Genomic DNA, 20805 nt, shown 5'->3' on the forward strand with positions numbered 1-20805 from the left:
ATACCTTTCATTTGAGAAGATTTATTCAGTGGAGGAAAAAATCCACTGCTCTTAACAAAAACACAGGTGCCACTTATTGGCTCCCCTGCTGTTAATGCTTTGTACACCGATCAGGCACAACATTACGACCACTGACAGGTGAAGTGACAGTACTGATTATCTCCTCATCGTGGCACCCGCTGGTGGGTGGGATATATGAATGCTTTCTCTGGCATTTTCTTTCTCTTTTCAAAGTTGATCTCTTGGAAGTAGGAAAAGTATATAAATTATATTTTCAGCTACATCTTGTAATGTCGCACGTTGAATAGGATTTAGCTCTTAAGACTGATTTGGAAGACGGTTAGTTTCGCTTTAAGTGAAGCATTTTATGTCTTGATTTGCCTAAATTATCCTGATGAAAGACCAAAATATATTAAAATAAACCTTTATGCAGGTATTTAACATATTTTTCATTCATCCCACATTCCAGTATTAATTTTTTTAATTGGTCTGACAATATTTTCACCTTAAATAGTGTGTTTTCCTTAGCAGTAAGTAGGAAATCATCACAATTAACAAAACTTAAGGCTTGAAAATATCAGTCTGTGCCTAATTAATCTATATTATGTATTTCACATAGTGAATTTACCACAATTTTATTTTTAATTACAGCTATTACTGTCAGTGCAACTTTATGTGAGCAGCCATTTCTTGGATGCAATGTTCAGGGTTTTCCTCAGTGTACTATAAGCCTGGTGGGCCACCAGACTTTACTTGTGTCCCCACCAGGCTTAACAGTGATTTTTTTTTCTTTTTATGTTTTTTAAAAATGTTAGCATTTTTTAAGACTTTATAGTTGGCGTTAAGGTATTAATCTTCGCCCAATCTTTCAATAACACATAATTATCAAGTGATATTTTAAAACTTTCTGTTAACTTTAAACATGTTTTAACTCAAAAACACAACAGGCTGCGAGATGAATGACTGCCCTGGCGCGGAATGTTCTTCTGTCATTCCCATTTTGAAGAGTGGCAGAGCAAAATGTGTTTGTGTTACATCATATTTATAGGCAGGGAAACAGGAAGTCATGGATTATCAACTAAAAAGCTATAGATATTGATCAATTTGAAAAAGCAGGAGTTTTTTAGTACAAGAAAATCAAAAATGCCAAAAAGTGGAATTTAGTAATAAAAAAAACTAAGATAGGATTTTTTTTCTCCCACTTAATAAATGCACTAAAATTTAAGTTTGTATTTTTCTAAACTTTTTATTGGAGGATTAAGCTACTGTTATGCTAGCTTAATTTATTTTGGCAGTTTTTAAAATGCAGAAAAGCTTTCCCAGACCAGTCAGCCCAAAGACAAACAAACCACAACAACACTTACTTTTTCATTGGGGAATTTGGCAGAGTGCACACCGACAATCACCAGCCCATCTGCGAAAAGGATTAAACAGACAGAGAGAAAATTATACCAACCATAAACAGACATCAGCATGAAAAACAGGGTTCTAAACATAATAAAAGACATGTAGGATGCTTAATACTATCTGATATTTACTACTGATTAATAATAATTTGTAAAAATTAGATTATTGTTGTTTTAATGCTCTGGGATTTTTTTAATCACCATCAAATTTGCTTTCAGACAGCAAGTATCATGATATGATTTGCAACTTGGCCAACAGCAACTGAGAATCAGAGTTTTTGAGGGAAAAACCTTTCTGCGATGTTAAAAATCTTATGGGAGAAACTTCAAAGAACACAAACCAGGTTTCCTTCCAGTTTCTTAATGAGCGCCGGACAATGCACTGAAACATTTTCCTTTTTTGTACAGTTTTCTCAAATTCAGAACTTACAGTCCTGTGTGTAAAGACATCTGAAATGTGCCTCACCAGTAGGAGAGTTTTCCTGATCCAAGTGGCAAAAAGTGATAAGATATATTTTTATAGGCATGTGAATCACCTGTAAATGGTAAAAATTTGTCAAATAAAAGACAAATATCACCATGGGGAATAACTTAAATATTGAAAGATTGCAACATGAATAAATTATAACAAGACATTTTCAATATACTTCCTGACATGCTATGGCTAGGAATAGTTGGGACTGAACAGAAAGAAAACATTAACCACTGAGCCATAGAAGGTGTTGTTTGTAAGCATAAAGTTTATCAGGTAACAAGAGTGTTTTACTATTGTCATCTGTTAATGTCGACTGATCACATACAACTCCGGGATGGCTCACTTTTATAAAGCAGGATATTCTGGCAACATGTCAGAGTAATGGTGAGGGAATTATGTTGTCTAACCTGAACACTTCCAATAATTTTTAGCAATTTGTTTTTATTTTTTTCATCAATGCGCTTCACTACAGGCAGACCAGGCTTGTAAAAAACACTTCTCATCAATTTTAGTGTGCCGGTTGGCTAGATCGCCACGCCAATGATCTAAAAATTTCTCTTGATTTCTGATACATGTTGGTATATTCAGACAATCTTCAGTAGGAACAAGAGTTGAATCAAAATAACCAAAAACTGCCACAGGTATAATTGAATAAAATGCACTGTAAAATTCATGTTCCTCTAAATTTGTCTCAAATACGTATTGCAAAAATTTGAATGCATATGAAGTTTTTAAGTCTTTGAGCTATTCTAGGCTTTACAAACCAAAACTTTATGAATCACATACCCTTTATAAACCCATATTGGTTCAGTTAAGCTGTCTCTTTATTACAGAAATAATAACTCCCACTGTAAACAGATCCAACAAGCCACTTCCTGAGCAGCTCCAAAGGCTCCACTCACTTCTGTCCCTTACAACCTCTGCCAAACAGTGTAGTACCAGCAACAGATTGTAGTGACAATGGGAGGGTGAGTGAGTGGACTGTGGGAGTGAATGAACTGGGTGGCTCCCACACCTCACCGACCAGAGCTGCAAACAAAATGTACCCGAATCAGTGCCAAAGATAAGAGCAGCGCTGACACTGTGCTCTGAGCGCTGCCAGGCTCACAACTCAATTATAACACGCCGCCCAATGAGATGATCTTTGAAATTAAGTTTCTGCTGGATTTAAGAAAGTACATTAAAGAATTATATTCCATTGACATTTAGCAGTTAGCAACATGAATATGTGGCAGTGATGTTTATTTATTTTTTGTTCCATACTTAAAATTGAAACAAACAAGTGAGCTTCAGGGGTACTTTTTTGTCCTCAATTCACATCAAAACAGAGAAATGTGGGGAAACAGAGGAAAAACATACAAATTCTACATACATTTAATAAAATAATAAAGTTTTGAAAAGATCTATCCAGATATATGGCTTTAATTGAACATCTGTAACACAAAATAACTATTAGAACTAGTACAGTCGCTACACAACGCTCACACACAAACACCTTAGCAACGATTATCTCTTAGCAACGGTCTTTTTTTTATCTAACGCACATATCCCAAGAAAATCAACATATAGTCAAACACAGCAGACATTTATCGATATTTTACATAATATGTAAACGATCATCGTGTTGAATTCAGAAAGGAATCGGGTTTTTTCCAACTACATACACAGCGCTTGTTCCTCCACCCGCCTCCGCTCTGAACACGGTTAACAGCGGTTCACGAAGTAAAAGTAACTGATAACGGAAACGGTACTAATACAGGAACTCAGTGTGGTAATTGATGCTTAACAGAACCCCATAACATAACATATTATATATTATTAACATCACCAGCTTACCTGTAACACAAAATAACTAGTATTAGAAGTACGGTCGCTACACAACGGTTACACAGAATCGTCATAGCAACGGTTATCCCTTTGCAACGGTGGAGCGATACCGACCCCTACTGGCAGCTATGTGAAATTGTGACAGGCCATAAATAATATGCTCTATTTTTATAACCAAAATTACAAAATCTTTCTGATCTAACCCCAAGAACACAACCAGTAAATAACACACAAAGACACAAAACAATATAAATTTGCATCGACTATTACGCCAGCGTGGCCTATGTGCCACATAATGCCTTCATAGACATTCTCATTAAGTCAGTTTGATCCAAGCATGATGTAGCCATGACCCAAATGTTGTTAAAACTGCTTAGAGATTGAACATACATTTTCTTAACTTTGCAGTACACAATCAAACACACTTTTTGAACCTTCAGCTGTAATACATTTAAATTTAGGATTCAAAACAACAGCAAATATTGCAAAAGGACACAGAAGGTTGCCAGTAGCCGGTTGTTTAAGTTCATTACTATGGGCTGCAGCAAAGTGGGGAGTCATGCATGAGCACTGCAGTAACTTCCACAGCAGCTGGGAATTATTTTTGGTTACCATCTCTTAGCAGCTGAGATAAGGGCCTTCCTGCTCTTGGAGAAAAAGCAGACGGTTTTACTACAGTTCCCCTTCCTAAGTGGGGTTACATATGTAATGCGCCGTGTTGTGTTATGCAGCACAGAACAACACGGAAGCACATTGCTTTATTTAAGGGTTCCTCCACATTTTCCATCAAAAAATTCCTGATTTCTTTTTGGGTACAAGTCAAATTTGAATGCATTTCAATTGATTTTCAGATCATTTTGGTCATGCAAGTAGGAGCATTTAATGCAATTTGATTGAGTTTTTTAAGTGGGGTTAGCATTAAGGTGCGTCAAACCATTAAAAGTTGCAAAACAAATTATAGCATGACAAGAGATACAGCACCATAACAACTATTATATTGTAAACAAATGTCATAATTAGTTTATTAGTGAGAAGAATAAGTGATATTGGTTTGAGTAATTGGGCTTTAGAGATCACCTTTCAGATAGAACAATGTGTTTCTGCATATCGAGAAAAGGCCAAAATTTAAAGGAGTCCCCCAAGGCTCAACCTTAGTTCCCATTTTATTTTACATATTTACTAATAATGTTAGAAAGATTATGTATTCTGTTAAATTGCTTATTTATGCAGATAATAGTATATTTCACACAGTTGGCACTGCTTTGTGATCGTATGCAGTACTGTACAGCTTAAGATTGGCTGAATATTATAAGAAAATTAAATAAAACTGAATTATTAGATACTGCTGGACAGAATTATTCTGTAAATATTTGGGTAATTGGTTGGATTTTGACCTTTCCTTTTTGCATATTGAGCATTTAGCTCCCTGAATCAAACACTGTTGACCAAGTGGAGTGTTTTGATGTTTTCATCTCACGCTTACAATAAGATTTGGGAGGAAATTACTTCTTGTTCTAGAGAGTTAACACTGAGCCTGCTTGCCTAAGATGTGTGGTGCTGAAAACATACAAATGTATCCACTGGGATAAATTTAGGGATTTTCAGGGTGAATCAGGGAGAAAATAATTTCAAGAAGGATACTGGCAGAAAGGGAAACATAGGCTCATTACAATAAGAGCAATCTCTGATCCCAGAGAAGTATGACAGACTCTTTAATAAAAAGGTACCTTAAAAAATAAATTTTTAGTTAGTCTAAAAAGTGGCACTCTCAGTAAAAATGGTTGCATTAGGCAATCCATTAGATTGTCCTCTTGGGGATCTGTATTTAAATTAGGCAGCATGTGGCTGTAATTGCACTGCTACTGATAATACTTTGCTTTTTGTTTGATCAACTGTAACAAGCTCATATAAACCTTTGGCATCAAATTCATCCCAGAGGAAATGAAAGGTACATACAATATGACAAGTACTGCATTTCACTAGGAACTATGATGGACAAGGCTAATTTATATTCTACACAATGATAAAAACCCAAAATTCCTCTATCGGATGTGCAACTCTTTCGTGTTAGTATTTGCACACGATTTTAAAGATCTGCAAACTGAGTAAGAATGATGAAGCTTGTTGTTGAGGCTGCAGGGTGAGATTATAGTCTTTTTGTGCTGTGGAACAAAATGTGTTTCAAAGAAAAAAACATGAATTTTCATTTATTTTCATCATAATTTCAGTTTTTACATTATCAGGACTCAATTCAATATCCTTTGTGGACAGTATAGTGGGTTTTTATCCTCGTCTTTTATCTACAAGACTGGACGCCCTTCACCCATCCCCACCCGCAAGCGTGCTTGTTGCCATGATCTACCTTTTCTTACTGTCACAACCACAGTAATAAGCCCTTTTCATGGGCATGCACACACACACACAGCATGCACAGACCTTCAACAGAGTGTCTCTTCTCCAGCTGGTGCAGGTCAGGGAGGATGTGCATGCAGTTGATGCAGCAGTAAGTGAAGAAGTCCAGCAGCACCACTTTGCCGGCCAGCTCCTTGCTCAAAGACAGAGGCTCTGTAGTGTTCAGCCACTCCAAGCCTGGAGGAAATCATAAGAAACAGTAACGCTTTTGTCTTTTTTTTAGATCGCTTACTACTTGAGCAAAAAATAGATATTTTCACTCTGCATTTAAGTCACATGAGTGCATCTCTATTAAAACATTTTTTTTATTTCTGTAGTACGATTTGGATTAATTCACAAAACTGTCAAGGATCCAGTTAGGACTGTTACTTATTTATGGATTCCCAAAGTCACCAAAAGTGGCTCAACTTGCCCAAACCTTAAAAGTTTACTCACATAGTGATACTGCAGGACAGTCAAAGTGAAATATTCCATTTTACACTTAGTGAAACCAGTGAGAGCAACAAGTTTTTTACCATTTACCTATCTGCTAAGCTCAGTGAGTCAATTAAGTGGAAAAAATAACTAGCATCTTTATTTCTTGAGAGATGGTGGAGCTCATTTGTGCTGAAGATCTCCACCTGCTGGTGTAATGAGATGTTGACAATATGCCGTAATAGTTTATCCCAAATTATTAAGATAAATAATTATTATTCTGGCCTGAAAAATCAACAAACTGACTTTTACTGGAAACTAAATTCATTTAAAAATAAAACTCAAAACCAATCACAGGAAAAAACATACTAAAATGGACGTAAATTTATTTTCTACTCATTAAAACCTGACTGGCTGTCATTTACCAGTATGCAACCCAAAGGTGGTAGGAAGGGCTGGGACCAGTTTTGAAGCCTTTGTTGACTCATTTCAAATGTTTTTGGACCTCTTCCCTAAACATTAAAAACAATCATACTCATAAAAGCCGACAGTACATTGCAAATCAAGAGTCAAATATGGAAGATTCAAAATAACGTTAGTTCATTTCCTGAATGTGTTGCCACTTCCTATTTATCACAAGTTCGAAAACAACTTGACCGCAGGAAACTACAAGCCTCACAAAAGTTTTCATACCCTCTGAAGCTTGCAAACCACAACGTTTGCAAGAATATAAATGTGATGTTGAAGTGTTTGGCTTTCAATTTTTCTAGGGGAGGTGCAGTTCAGGTGTGATAACATGTCAACATGACAACTATTAGTCATGCACTGCAAAAATTTGGCCTTTCAGGAGGAGCGGCAAGAAGATAGCCATTGTTGAAAGAAATTCCTGTTTCTACATGTTTGATATGTCCAAGTAGGGGACAAAGAATACCTGTAGAAGTAGGTGATTTGGTTAAATGTAACCAAAACTGAACTTTTTGGCCACAAGGTATTTTGTGGTGGAGAACCAACACCAACCCATGAAACATTATGGCAGCAGCATCCTGGAAGATGGATGGAAAAGCCCGGAAGAAAATCTGCAAAGGGCTTTAAAAGCGTTTTGACTGGGATGAAGATTTACCTTCTAGCAATGAAAATACCTTTTATTTTGGGATATCGGAGTGAAGTGGGCTGTTTGCAGTTTTACACCACACTTTTCAGATATTCTTGTATAACATTGTGTTGATTTAACAAATAATAGCTCAAAAAAAAAAGACGTGGAAGTTTAATGAAATTTGAAACAGCTGTTGCCATGAATACTTTGCAAGACACTATCTATGGGCGTCAACAGCCATACACAGTTGACAACCCTATAATGATTATGATGTCAAACCAACACAAAGCAGCTGATCCGAATTTGGTCAAAGTTTAGTTGTTGTTTTTTTTTTTTGTTATTGTTCTGTTTTTTTTTTGTTTTTTGTCGCTGCTTTTCTTATATTACTGGCAAGAGATAAGAATCCCAAACAACTGCTAAAAACTGGTGTTTAGATTGCATTTAAGCTCCTTCAAAACCATGTTGGGAAATAGCTATGAAACTGTTGTCGAAAGCCAGGCAGAAAAAGGAGATGGTAATTTGAAAATAAGGTGCATTTATTTCATCAAAACGATTAGAATCGTAAGAAAAAATACTTGTTAAACTCCTGTCAAACTGTTCTGAAGGGAGGAGATTTGCTAAGGAAGCTAAAGCTGCAACATGATCTAACCTGTCTGAAAATCCGGTATCTTCAGGTCTTCCCTCTCGTCTATCTTTTTCAAATACTGGTAGACGAGATCTTCCTTTTCTTGTTGTGTTGTGGCATCATCTAAAGCGTAATCGAGCTGACTTTGAATGGGAAACAGTCTAACGAGGCTGCTGTGGGACGCCATGATTGCACCAAAAACTACAACAATGATGACGGGCAGCGTCTGTAGTTCCTTAAGGCAACAATAACCAATCACAACAGCCGCGTGGCCAAACCGACCAATAGGAGTGACGTCGTAGATTCGCAACGTTCATTTCAGCAGAAAGATAAAATACGACACTTTTTTTAAATGACTTTTTTGTTGAAATTCAGAAATGATATAAGCTTTAAAGTAATTTCTGTATTATCTGATTTTTTTTAGATGTTCTACTAAAGATTTTTAAGCATTTTAGCGTGCTTAAAAATGTAGAAAGTGTGGCTCTTTTTTGTCGTACTATGTTTACTTAGTTCATCGTTGTGTTGTGGCGGTAAGGTAAGGGTAGCTAACAGTTACATACAGCAGAACACGAACAAAATATGTGAAAATATTTTCGAAAACGTGATGAATATTCTACAAAGTCAGTTATTCGGTTAGTGAAATGTCTACAAGGGATATCTACACGACAAATATCCAATACTTACAGGTTTGGTGTCACTTTTGCTTCTGAAGAGGAATGTTACCAAACGTTGTTAGTTCTTGTGTAATAACCTGTGTTTTAAGGTGACACTTGTAAGCTAAGTTCGCTGCTGCTCCAAATGTCACAGAAGGATGACTCCGAAAATGACATTTGGGAATATAAACCCCTGGAGAAGAAGAGAAAGAGCAATAAATCGCTGTGGATTTCCAAAAGAAGATGTACTGCCAGGAAAAAGTCAAAGAAGGACAGCTCTCCCTCTCTCAGGTCAAAAGAGAAGAGTACAAAACCCAAAACATCTGAAAGTGGAGACTCCTCTGCTGTTGGGGAGGCTGTTGAAAGCAAACTTTTATTATCAAATGAATTACCCGTCAAGTGTTCTGCTACAGAGGTAATCCAAAGTGACAGCAATGCAGCCGAGAGGCAGATGTCTGAAGACTTCTGTCCCATCTGTCAGATGCCTTTCCACATTCTGGTTGTACAGTCTCAGAGATGGCATGTTGCTGAATGTCTCGACAACCCCAGGGACAAATGCACAGGTAAATATCCACCATGTAGTCCCTGTGTCCTGCAAAACTCATTTAACTTCTTCACATTTTGCCACTTTACAACCACAAACTTCACCCTCCACAACATGTTCAAAGGTTATACATACTTTTGCAGTAAACTGTACCTGTGACACTACACTGACTGTAGTCATGTAGTCATTGTATAATTAATTTATTAATCTCCAAATGGGGAATTGCTGCTGCAATATAATATTTCAGGGTTTCCCCAGTGTATTATAAGCCTGACGGCCCGCCAGGCTTATAATAAGAAATTAGCATTGCTTATTTATTTAAGTTTTTTTAATGTTTGCATTTTTTAAAGATTTTATAGTTAGTCTTCAGGTATTAATCTTTCAATTTTTTAGTACCACATAATTATCAAGGGATATTTTCAAATTTCCTGTCAACTTTAAACATTTTTTAACTCAGAAATACAGCAGGTCATTGGATGAATGGTTGCCCTAGTGCCCAACCACCAGGCTTTACAAGTTTTCTGAGGGAAACCTGGTATTTCAACATCATTTTATTATTTCTTTGGAAAGTTGTTATTGTAAAGAAATGTAATCGGATGCTCTAGTTAGATACAATTTTGTGTGTTGTAGAGTAACCTTGGAAAACCTCAGGTAAAAATGTTGCAGAAACCCTCCAGTGCCCCTTAAAACAAACAAAATCTTGTCTGATAATTAGTTTTTATTCCCCACCTGATGTAATTGTGTTGGACAGATGACTTTGACCAGACTGATTTATTGTGTTTGCCCTTCTGAGCTCCTTTATTGTCTCTTATCAAACACTTAAGTGCTTGCTCAGGTTGAGAAAATGCTGCAAAGTCAATGACTCGATGCAATCAACTGGAGGCCTATTGGGAGATTACATTTCACAGGTTTCCTTTTAAAGCCTATTTAAATAAATTTGTCATCAAGTCACATTTAGAGTTTACAATCTTTTGCAAATTCTGTTTCTGAAATGTTTTGAGAAATTAAAGTATTCAATTAAAAATAGGTGATTTTTGATTGAAATTTTTCTTTTTAAATCTAAAATTATTTATGCCATATAGAAAAAGAGCTTTGAATCATTGCTTTTTGTTAACATCATTTATTGATCTAGTGTCCTGACCCGATAACAAAGGAAAATAGAGGTGGGTCTGGTTTCCTTTCAGTGTCAGCTCAGATTAGGGAAGCACAATATTAGATTTTTGGTCAATATCTAATATGCTGATATACTAAAATTCATTTCTCCGATGACAGATACCAATATTTTTCTGTTATGTCTACTTACTGAACTATATGGTTTTCTCTACTCTAGTTAAACAGTAGTCAATTTAGCCTGCTACTAAATCCAAATGCTAAAAAGGAGGCTGAAAATGATGTAACACTTTTGTTTAATGTCAAATTTATTCATGATATTTGCTCTCTAAGACAATGACAACACTCAAGCAGTACAAATTTGACATTGTGCTGTGCTGCAGGCATCTGGTTAGTCATATAAAAACAACGCCTTTTATATCGGTGAGTTGTTTTGACGGAATGGCCGATATTAAATTTTGCAGCTAATATCGGCCGATACCGATACCATGGCGATAATATCGTGCATCCTTAGCTCAGATTTGTTGTGTGGGATATAAAAAGTGAGATATTCAGCTTGTTGATTTAATGGCACAACACTAGATAGAATATAATTTAACCACAATCAGAAAACCGTGGTGAATAAAATAACCTAAGTTTGATTGATTTTTGTTCCCTCTTTCCAGAATGTCCAGATGGCCTCCTGTGCTCCTCCACCATTCCAAACCATTACAAGAAGTTCAACCACACGCTTCTCGCTGAAACCCGTGCAAACGGCAACGCCGCAGCCCCCAGTCTGTCCTTGCAAACAGAGACCAGCGGAGAAGCAAATCTCCAAAACATTCAGAACAATGAGGCGCTCAGCTTTCCATTAGCTCGCTCTCAGGGGACGACTTCCTTTCCTTCTTCCTTTTCCAGTCTGAATCACACTCCAACACCTCCGACAAAACCTAGAAATGGCCTTCTGTTGCTGCGTTCTCCTGGGCCTGATGACTTTAAGAAAAAGAAAGGCTGGCTGGGGAATAATAATAATAATAAAGCTCAGAAGCCAGTTGGTGAGATTTCATCCACTCCTGTCAAGGAGATTCTATCAGATCGAGCTTGTGAAGTTTCAACAGAGACGCAGACGTCTCTCAAAGATGATGATGATGACGATGGGATCTCCTACTCTCCGCTGTCTGAGCTCCCTGCAGAGACTGAAATGAACTGCAGAAAGTCTCTTTTTCTTAACGAGAGCTCTGGTAATGAACATTCAGTGATTCTGTTCAACGACAGCTTTTCCAGTGAAGATGAAATCCTGGCTGAATTCATAGACAAGAACTGTGATGAAGGTGCAGCGTTTGATGATCCCTCCTCTTCCTCCTCGTCTCAGCTGGATCCAGTTTCTTCATTAGCACCTACTAATCAGCAGGCTGCAGAAACTCCTCGTGTATCTAAGAGGGAAATCAGCAGCTTTCAGTCTCCACAGAGTGCTGTTTTAGAGCGACTAAGAGAAACTATTTGCTCAGAGGGTCACAGCAGTCAGAAACTTAATTCTGCTCAAGTGTCTTCATCACAGGATCCGTTTGGGCCAAATTATCAAAACATGCTGCCTCAGAAAGGCCAAAGCAAGGCAGTCCAGGGTTCTGGACTCAAGCAGACTGACATCGGGGTGTTTTTTGGTCTCAAACCGCTCAAGGAGACGGACAATAAAAGTTTACAAAGCAACCTGGAGGCGTCCTCTGTTCCAGCGTCTGATAAGAACCCGGGACGGCACAGACAAAAGAAAAGAAAAGCTGACCCAGAGGCGGCGCCGGCAGCAGCAGCGGCGGCGTTCGGAAATGACTCAGTCGGCGCTCAAGGTGATGCAGGTAGAGGAGGGAACAGAGGATGGAGACGTAGGTGGAACAGAGTAAATGCTGACGGAGAAGTGCAGCTGCCACGTTGTCCGTTTTATAAGAAGATTCCAGGTCAGTAAGCAAAGTTAGAAAATCATTTATTTTAGTTAAAAAATGACAATATAGATGAATTACAGTTTCACAGTGATATATTTTAAATGCATCTTGAAGGTATTTTTGATTTTTGTGGCTTACAGTTGATACTGACTTAAAATTCAGCTTTTCAGATTATTAAATGATGTAAAACAAAAAAAACTTTCAATGATAAAAGATCACAGTAGTGTTACATTCTTATCTTTTTACTTTATTCTGCTATTTCTTGTTTCATATATTTTCTTATCTCACTCAAAGCACTTTTACTGGTTTTTGTAAAGGGCTGTGCAAATAAATGTATTTTAGTGGTCCAGAGGTGAAACATATTTCCAATTAATAAAATGGATAAAACTGGATTTTTTTATTTTATTTTTGAACCTGTTGGTTCACATTGCTATGTCTAATCATTAGAAAGTTGAGTGGAAGGAAAAAGTTGGGGAATTGTGATGCAAGGCCCATTTGAATTTTGGTTTATGCATAACTGCTCCACGCCCTGAAGCAATGCTTCATTATATAATGATATATACAGCCATGGAATGAATTAAGAGCCCACTACTGCACTGAACCTCATTATAAACCTCCTGGTTATTCCACCAAATATTGATTCCTGAGTTAAAACATTAATATTGTTTCTAAATGAATATGAACTGGTTTTCTTTGCATTATGAGGTCTGAATGCACTGCATCTTTTCGTTATTTTTGACCATTTCTCATTTTCTGCAAATGCATACAAAATCTTTGCTTGGAATTTCGGACACATGCTGTCAGTAGTTTATAGAATAAAATAACAGTATTAATTTTACTCAAACATATACATATAAAGAGTAAAATCAGAGAAACTTGTATTAAGTGGTCTCTTAATTTTTTACAGAGCTATGCATTACTCTGTGTAATGAATTGAATTATGGAAATAAACCTTTTAGGGATAAACTAATGTAACTGTGCATAATGTCTTGATTGAGGGGGAAAAAATTAAAATTCTGTGGTTTGTGACGTAAAATGTTCTCAGGTACGAAGTTTGTGGTCGACGCGTTCCGTTACGGCGAGATCGAGGGCATAACCTCGTACTTCCTGACACATTTCCACTCGGACCATTACGGCGGGCTGACCAGAACCTCCACGTTTCCAATCTACTGTAACAGAGTAAGTCCAGCAGCGACACACCAGCAGCTCCTCCCGTTTACCCCTCCTGATGCCTCGATCTGTTTTCCAGTGGTTAAATTTATCTGTGGCTGTTCAGCAGTGAGTCATGATGTCATGTCACTCATTTCAAGCTGTTAGATATCCGTCTGCACGAGGCTTCAACGCTCTCCTGGGACAAAAGACGGTTGAAATAAAGTGTCATTTTTTATTCATCTTCACTTGTTTGGGCAGAGAATACAATTCGCTTGATACACTCTTTGTCTGCAGTCGCTCAGAGTAATGAAAAATCTGCTTGTAGTCGCAGCAATAAAAACTGTTAATGAATTCAGTTACATTTTAAAAACCTGTAATTCTTTTTTTTGGCCTCGTTAGTCGTGCAGAAAAAACGCACGACTGACTATATTTTGCTGCAGTTCACATGTAAAATAAATATTGCTGAAAACTAAAATCATGTTTTGAAGCATAAAAAGAAAAAATACAAATTACTGGATCTGTCATGTAATATTTAAGGAAAGCCCATATTAAAGTCAGCGGTACTGCAAATTTTCAGTATTTTTTTTAATCGATTTTATTCTGATTAATTGAAAAAATTTGCCCCATTTGCTGATTTTTCATTTAATCAATTAAGTTTTTTTTCTATACAGTATTCAAAAGGCATTAAGAGGAACATAAATACCGAGATTCTTTTTAAAATTAGAAATTAAAAATGTTATTTATGTCTTATTGTTTACGAAGGTGTATAAAAATGCAGTAATAATTTTCCTTTTGTGAATTTGAACCAGGTGAAGCTAAAAATATGCAACTTTTGGGGGAAAGATTTTTACTGACAAATGCAATTTTTTTTATCCTGAATGCAAAATGTTTGTGTACCTCCTAATCTGAGTCCTTTCATAAAACACAGTGGTTAATTGGTTATTTTTTTTTATCAGTAATTTTAATTTTGGCCAGAACAAGATCACATTCTTGTCTGGTTGCCAAGGTAACCGTCAGATTTGACTGCTTCCTGTCAGATCACGGGGAACCTGGTGAAGAGCAAGCTTCGGGTGGCGGAGCAGTTCGTCCACATCCTGCCCATGAACGCCGAGGTCACCGTGGAGGGAGTCAGGGTCGTCCTCCTGGACGCCAACCAGTGAGTCAACGGGCAGAACTCGCTGGGTTTTATAGGGTCCGTACGGGAGATTGGAACCCTGGAAAACGCTTGAATTTCAATGAGGCGTTTTCAAGGTTTGGAAAGCGCTTGGTTTCTGTTTAAAGTCCTTCATTTTTGTATTATAGTGCCAGGTGTTTTTATAACCCTCATTAATAGATGCACTTTTCTTTCTCACTGTTTGACGTTAAATTGCATTAAGATTTTCTTGTTTTAGGAAAGTTTGAACTATTAAAATTATTTCTATTTGGTAAATACCAGAAAACATATTTTTTCTTTTTTATAATTTGAGAAGAAATTAGATTGTGAATAAATATTCATTACATTGAAGCAATTTCTCAAAGACTTATTGATCTGCGTAAATGAGATCAAGTTTGGCTTGATTGAAATGGCGTGATCTTTTTTTATATCAAATTAGGCATTTAAAAACATAACATTTTACATTAATGACAGTAATTGATGATATTATTGTGAATTTAAACTTCAGGGCATAGAGCAGTTATATATAGACCAAAACTCTTGCACAGGCATACTTTTTCCTTCCACTCAACTTTCTTGGATATAGCATAGTTAACCAACAGCTTAAAAAAAGTCCAGTGTAGACTAGTTCATTTGTGTTATCTCCAAAGTGTGGTGCTGGTGAAGTTTGAAAACTCGACTTGATCGCGATCAGAAAAATATTTACTAGTCTTTAAAATTCCAATGATGACAATTGTGGTCAATCCACATTTTCCAAATATTAGTTTCTTCTTAAGACACAAATCCATCTGTCCATCCTTCCATGTTTTTGTCCATCCACTCCTCCCTTCATCCATCTGGTTTGTAGTCTATTCATCCGTCCGAACATTGTAGAAATATCAGTGGTGAGCTCACTGAACTTTACGTAAAATCGATTTCAAGCTTTCCGTCTTTGTTCCTTCAGTTGTCCAGGAGCTGCAATGCTGCTGTTCTTCTTGCCCGATGGACAGACGGTTCTCCACACCGGTGACTTCAGGGCCAACCCCTCCATGGAGACGTATCCCGAGCTGCTCCACTGCCGCGTTCAGACTCTCTACCTGGACACGACGTCAGTATCTGAACGTACTCTGTGGTTTTCTGTTACTTTGAGCAGGTTTTAATGGCTGCTTGTCGTTGTAGCTACTGCAGCCCCGAGTACACGTTTCCCAGGCAGCAGGAAGTCGTCAGCTTTGCAGCCAGCAGGGCCTTTGAGTTGGTGACTCTGCACCCGCGAACGCTGGTGGTGTGTGGATCCTACTCTGTGGGGAAAGAAAAGGTCTTCTTGGGTACGTGGCTTGGGATCTTCTTTAAGAATTTATATGACCTCTATCTCAAATGCAATATGACCATAAACCTGAAGAAGGAGGAATAAACTAACACAACTCCTGAATATAAATTAGACTATTACTTTAATTTCACTCTTAAATTAATAAACGCCCTGCTGTTGGTGTGAACATGTGGACATGCAGCGCAACCATATCTAAACCAAACAGGGTTTTTTTTTTTTCCCACAGCCTTGATTCGCTTTCATCCTGCTGAAATGTCACCTGTTATTAAATCTATATTGAAACACGACTGTAGAGACACAGGATTTTGGGAATTGTCTGTGAGGAAAGTAATAAATACGTGCTGTCCTCTGCTGACATGTAGAAAATGGGCTGCAGCTGCTTTCTATAGAAATTTACTTGAATCTTTTCTTAAATCAAAAATATGTCAGAAAGCTCTGCATGATGAGTCTTTTTATTGAACTATTCCTCTTTTATTACCAAAAAGACCATTATTCTTCTGTTTATATGATGTGACAACTAACAATTGTTTTGGTTATCAAATAGTCGATTAATTGGATAAAAAAATTAACATTCTGTAGATTTTTTTGTTCAACCACTTAAGCCTGGTTTTATACACTATATTAGAAATGCATTAAAAGATAAAAAGTAATAATTTCCACTTTTATACGAGAACGTTTTAATGTATTAGTTTTGTTATATATTTAGCTTTTTACTGAAATTGACCAGTTGAAGATAAAAAAAAATTTATATACATTTACATATATATTATGCAAATGTATATATTTGTACAGCTTTTGCCAAATTACTGTTTAATTGCATTTTCATTTTGTCTGTAAACTCCAGTTAATTATTAATTGGTTACTAAATTAATTGACAATTATTTCAGCAATTGATTTATCGTTAGATTAACTGTTTCAGCTCTAGAATAATGTGAGCGTTAAAAATTACCCATTTGTATTTTACACGTTCATAACGTGCGACAATAACTTGGGGAGAAACATTTTGCTGCTTCATTAGGATTTTATGTGACAAACACAAAAAGCTGCATAATAATTAAGAGGAAGGAAATCTAAAAAGTGTGGCATGCTTTTGCATTCAGCCTCAGATATCCTTGAATGTGTGTTTAATTTAACCCATAATACAAATGCAGCTGGTTTGTAACAATCAGTTAAAGGTGTCATGAAGAACAAGAGCTTAATCTTTCACTGAGCATTAAAAAAAGTAAGACCCAACTCTGTTCATTCCTTGTATTTGTAGCAGTTAAAAGAGCAGGCGACCATTAAAATGCTAAAGTTTCTGGTCGTATAACATGAATGTTCAAGAGGTATGAACACTTTTGCATCGCCTGCTCCACGTTCCTTTTGCAGTGTGTTTCTGCAAAGGTAGTGTGAGGTAAAATCTGGTGCTTGCACAGCTGACGTTGTGATTTATTTGCAGCGCTGGCAGAGGTCTTGGGGTCAAAAGTGTGCCTCTCCAGGGACAAATACAACACCATGTGCTGCCTGGAGTCTCAGCAAATCAAGGAGCGCATAACCACCGACTGGAAGGCAGCCCAGGTTCACGTGCTTCCCATGATGCAGCTCTCCTTCAAAGTGGGTGCAGCAGGGCTTGGTTTTTATATCGTTTTCATTTCCATGCAAACATTAACCTTCATATTAAAGTTTGTGATGAGCAAAATTACCAATATTTCTGCAAAACATTGTTTCTAGTGAGATTTAAATTTGCAGTCCTGGAGGTTTCACACGACTGGTTGCAGAAAAGCCGCCTAATGTTGGGTTTTAAAGTGTCTGCAGAGCTGATGTTTGCAATAATGCTGCATCCTCAGCTTTAAATTTTAAGACTTTCTAATGCACTTTTTCTTTTTTTTTTATGTTACCGTCTCTGCAGAAGCTGCAGGATCACCTGGCACGCTTTTCAGCACAGTATGATCGACTGGTAGCCTTCAAGCCCACCGGCTGGACCTTCAGCGAGCAGGTGGAGTCGGTGGAAGACATCCAGCCACAGATCAGCGGCAACATCTCCATTTACGGTTAGTAGAAATGCTTAACAGAACAGATTCAGGTTTAGATGTTATGGAAATGTTTGTTTTAATTCAGAGAGAGCAGGGTAAAACATCAGACTGTTCTTCATGCTCCAAATTCTGACAGAAAACTTGTGCTGTGTTCAAACAAAATGAGAATGTGACTGAATTGCTTTGACTTGGCCTACAGTGCCCTCTACGGGGGATGAAACCAAACGAGACTTCATCATAATCAGGCTGCATCTTCATCCATTTTCAGCACAGCTGGAGTGCCGTCTCGCTCGAAACCCCAGCGGTGAAATTAGTTGTGACTTGATTTTCATTAGTACGTAAATCCAGCTTTCCTTACAGTTTTATCTCTGAAGTTCTGGACAGATCCATCAACATCAGAGCCATCTGCCATGTAACCTACAACCACCAGCTGGAAGCTTTTGCCACCAATTTTAGCTTTTCACTCCTTCCACTTTGTGTCACTGACAGATGCTAATTTTCCCTCCTCTTCTTCTCTGGGCTCCTTTTCAGCTGCATCTCGTCAGAGGAGACCTCATGTTAACTTGTAAGATGGTTGAAGGCACGATAGTGTTGCAGTTTTTTTTTTATTTTTAGAGGACAAAGGGATCCTTTTATCGGATTTTCCACTGAAATAACTCAAGCATGTGGTGCCTCAAGATTTCGCCGTCGTCTCCATTTATTGTCATATTTCATAACATCTGGCTTCATGTCAGATTTTTATCTCAGCTGTAATTGCTCCTCTGTTTACAGAAGGAGTACTATAGAATGGATGTCAAAATAAACCCTGAGGATAACAGATGTTCCCATTTCTGTGACAGGAATCCCATACAGTGAACACAGCAGCTTCCTGGAGCTGAAGCGTTTCGTCCAGTGGCTCAAGCCTCTGAAGATCATCCCCACTGTGAATGTTGGCAGCTGGTCAAGCAGGAAGGCAATGGAGAAATGTTTCAGCGAGTGGCTCTCGGAAGCTAGAGCTAAACTCTGAAATGGGGCGCTGATTTTGAGAACTCCTCTGAAGCTCCAGTTTTAGTTTTTGAAAGTGGCTTTAACACTAATATGCAAATTCTGACTCTGAAAGGATTAATATGCACTCTTGGACCCGTTTATTGAATAAAACTTCAATTACATGCTGCCTCTGTTGCACAAACATGTTTACAGTGAAACTGAAGGTATTTTACCTCCTGCATTATCTGTTGTGACCACATTCCCTTTATGTATTGAGTCAACATGCTGCTTTTTAAACTGTACGTTTTTTATATTTTTATTCTAAAATAAAAACTTAAATATTCTTTAGATCCTTGGCTTGTTTATCTCATTTGTACCAGTTTAGAATATTATAAATTCATGCCTTTCAATATAATTCCTGTAATTATTGATATGTAATCTAATCTGTGCCAACATTTGCAGCACTGGCTTTGAAAATGCTAAGTTGTTTTGAAGTGTGGTGTCGGATCTTTTTGGTTTTTATCTCCAAGGCACCAGAGGTGCTCTGTAAAGATGGAGCGCTCTTGAATTAAAGCTAGATTTTCAGTCATGGTATAATCTATCATTGGGGGTGGGGGAGGAAATCTTCTGGATGACCTTGGGAGAGTCAAGAGAATCTTATAAAAATGTTTTAAAAGGTTTTCAAACTGCACATTTCCTTTACATATTGAAATGGGTGTATTTTCAAAAGAGGAGGTTATTGATCTATGTGGGTAATTGAATGGAAAGGGGTCCAAAACTTTTAAATGGCATTTATTTTTCTGGTTTTGACCCTCTACAAAAATGGGGTAAAAGGTCTCAGAAAATAGTTTGAGTACATAAACCTAAACATCATGAAACGCCATTTCATCAGACACGAATAGATAAAATGTTCTGTCCAAATGTTTGTTTTTAAAGCCACAAATAATGGCTACAATAAAACTTAATATTAAATCAGCTCCACTTTTATCTTTTTTTTTTTTCCAATTACGGATGTTAAATGTTTGTGGATAGCCTATAGCAATTTCAGCTAACAAAGAACCCAAAAAAGCACATAGGAACAACAAAACAATAGAGAATGTGAATAGAGAATCTGTTAAGATAATCTGCTATAAGACTGTATTTTTTATATAAAGAGTTCCTAATAAAGTTGATTGTTTCAGGGGAAGATTAGTGTTCACACACAAGCTAGCATTAGCACAGCTGCGGTTTAAAAAAATCTAAAATATTACAGATACAAATGAAAACTGCTGTGTTAATTCCTTTTATGTTTTTTAAACACTATTTTTATTTAAAGAAACCGTTTTTAACAATGTGACCTAGGAGCAAACCAAATAAAACCGGAGAATCTATAAAAACCGTAGGCACCACAACGACTCGTCGGCCATGTTGTGAGTGGCAATTTCGTCTTGAAAATAAAAACATATCTTCTCAGAATCATTTTATTGTTGTTGTTTTCCAAATGAAAACATGAATAAAGTCTTAATCATCATAGAAATGTTTTTAGAGCAACTTTGAGCTAGGTCTTTGTGTTTTGTATGGGTCAGCAGTGGTTTTAGGCTTGAAACAAGACAAACATAGTATTAGCATTGTGATGGTCATAATCCACTTTGCTGCTTCAGGACCTGAATGACTTGTCGTAACTGACAAAGGCATGAATTTGGCTCTGTAGTGGAAAATCCTCTAGAGCACATGTGTCAAACTCAAGGCCCGCGGGCCACATGTG

General features: G+C 37.2%; 2 protein-coding genes across 2 annotated transcripts in view; one reads left to right on the top strand and one right to left on the bottom strand.

Moving 5' to 3' along the window:
• Positions 1 to 8488, bottom strand: part of nhlrc2 (NHL repeat containing 2) — a 33454-nt gene extending 24966 nt beyond the window's left edge. The window contains exons 1-3 of the mRNA XM_015023386.1: positions 8277 to 8488; positions 6145 to 6297; positions 1365 to 1414 (exon numbers count right to left, since the gene is read on the bottom strand). Of these exons, the coding sequence (XP_014878872.1) occupies positions 1365 to 1414; positions 6145 to 6297; positions 8277 to 8439 (366 nt within the window). The 5' untranslated portion in view covers positions 8440 to 8488. The remainder of the gene's footprint in view (positions 1 to 1364; positions 1415 to 6144; positions 6298 to 8276) is intronic.
• A 279-nt stretch (positions 8489 to 8767) lies between these two features.
• On the top strand, positions 8768 to 19409 carry dclre1a (DNA cross-link repair 1A (PSO2 homolog, S. cerevisiae)). The gene is made up of 10 exons (XM_015023385.1): positions 8768 to 8938; positions 9060 to 9468; positions 11225 to 12487; positions 13518 to 13651; positions 14662 to 14780; positions 15721 to 15864; positions 15936 to 16081; positions 17522 to 17676; positions 17972 to 18113; positions 18935 to 19409. The coding sequence occupies exons 1-10, from the start codon at positions 8894 to 8896 to the stop codon at positions 19099 to 19101; spliced, it is 2724 nt and encodes a 907-aa protein (XP_014878871.1). The 5' UTR covers positions 8768 to 8893; the 3' UTR covers positions 19102 to 19409.
• The last annotated feature ends 1396 nt before the right edge of the window (positions 19410 to 20805 follow it).

Source organism: Poecilia latipinna, unplaced genomic scaffold (assembly GCF_001443285.1).
Source record: "Poecilia latipinna isolate Pla-1442-1.1 unplaced genomic scaffold, P_latipinna-1.0 Scaffold3297, whole genome shotgun sequence".
Lineage (NCBI taxonomy): Eukaryota > Metazoa > Chordata > Actinopteri > Cyprinodontiformes > Poeciliidae > Poecilia > Poecilia latipinna.

Coding starts and splice junctions, on each gene's coding strand:
- dclre1a (XM_015023385.1), top strand. CDS start 8,894: ATGTCTACAAGGGATATCTACACGACAAATATCCAATACTTACAG. Junction 15,865..15,935: donor ACTCTCTACCTGGACACGAC/GTCAGTATCTGA, acceptor TTGTCGTTGTAG/CTACTGCAGCCCCGAGTACA. Junction 18,114..18,934: donor CGGCAACATCTCCATTTACG/GTTAGTAGAAAT, acceptor TTTCTGTGACAG/GAATCCCATACAGTGAACAC.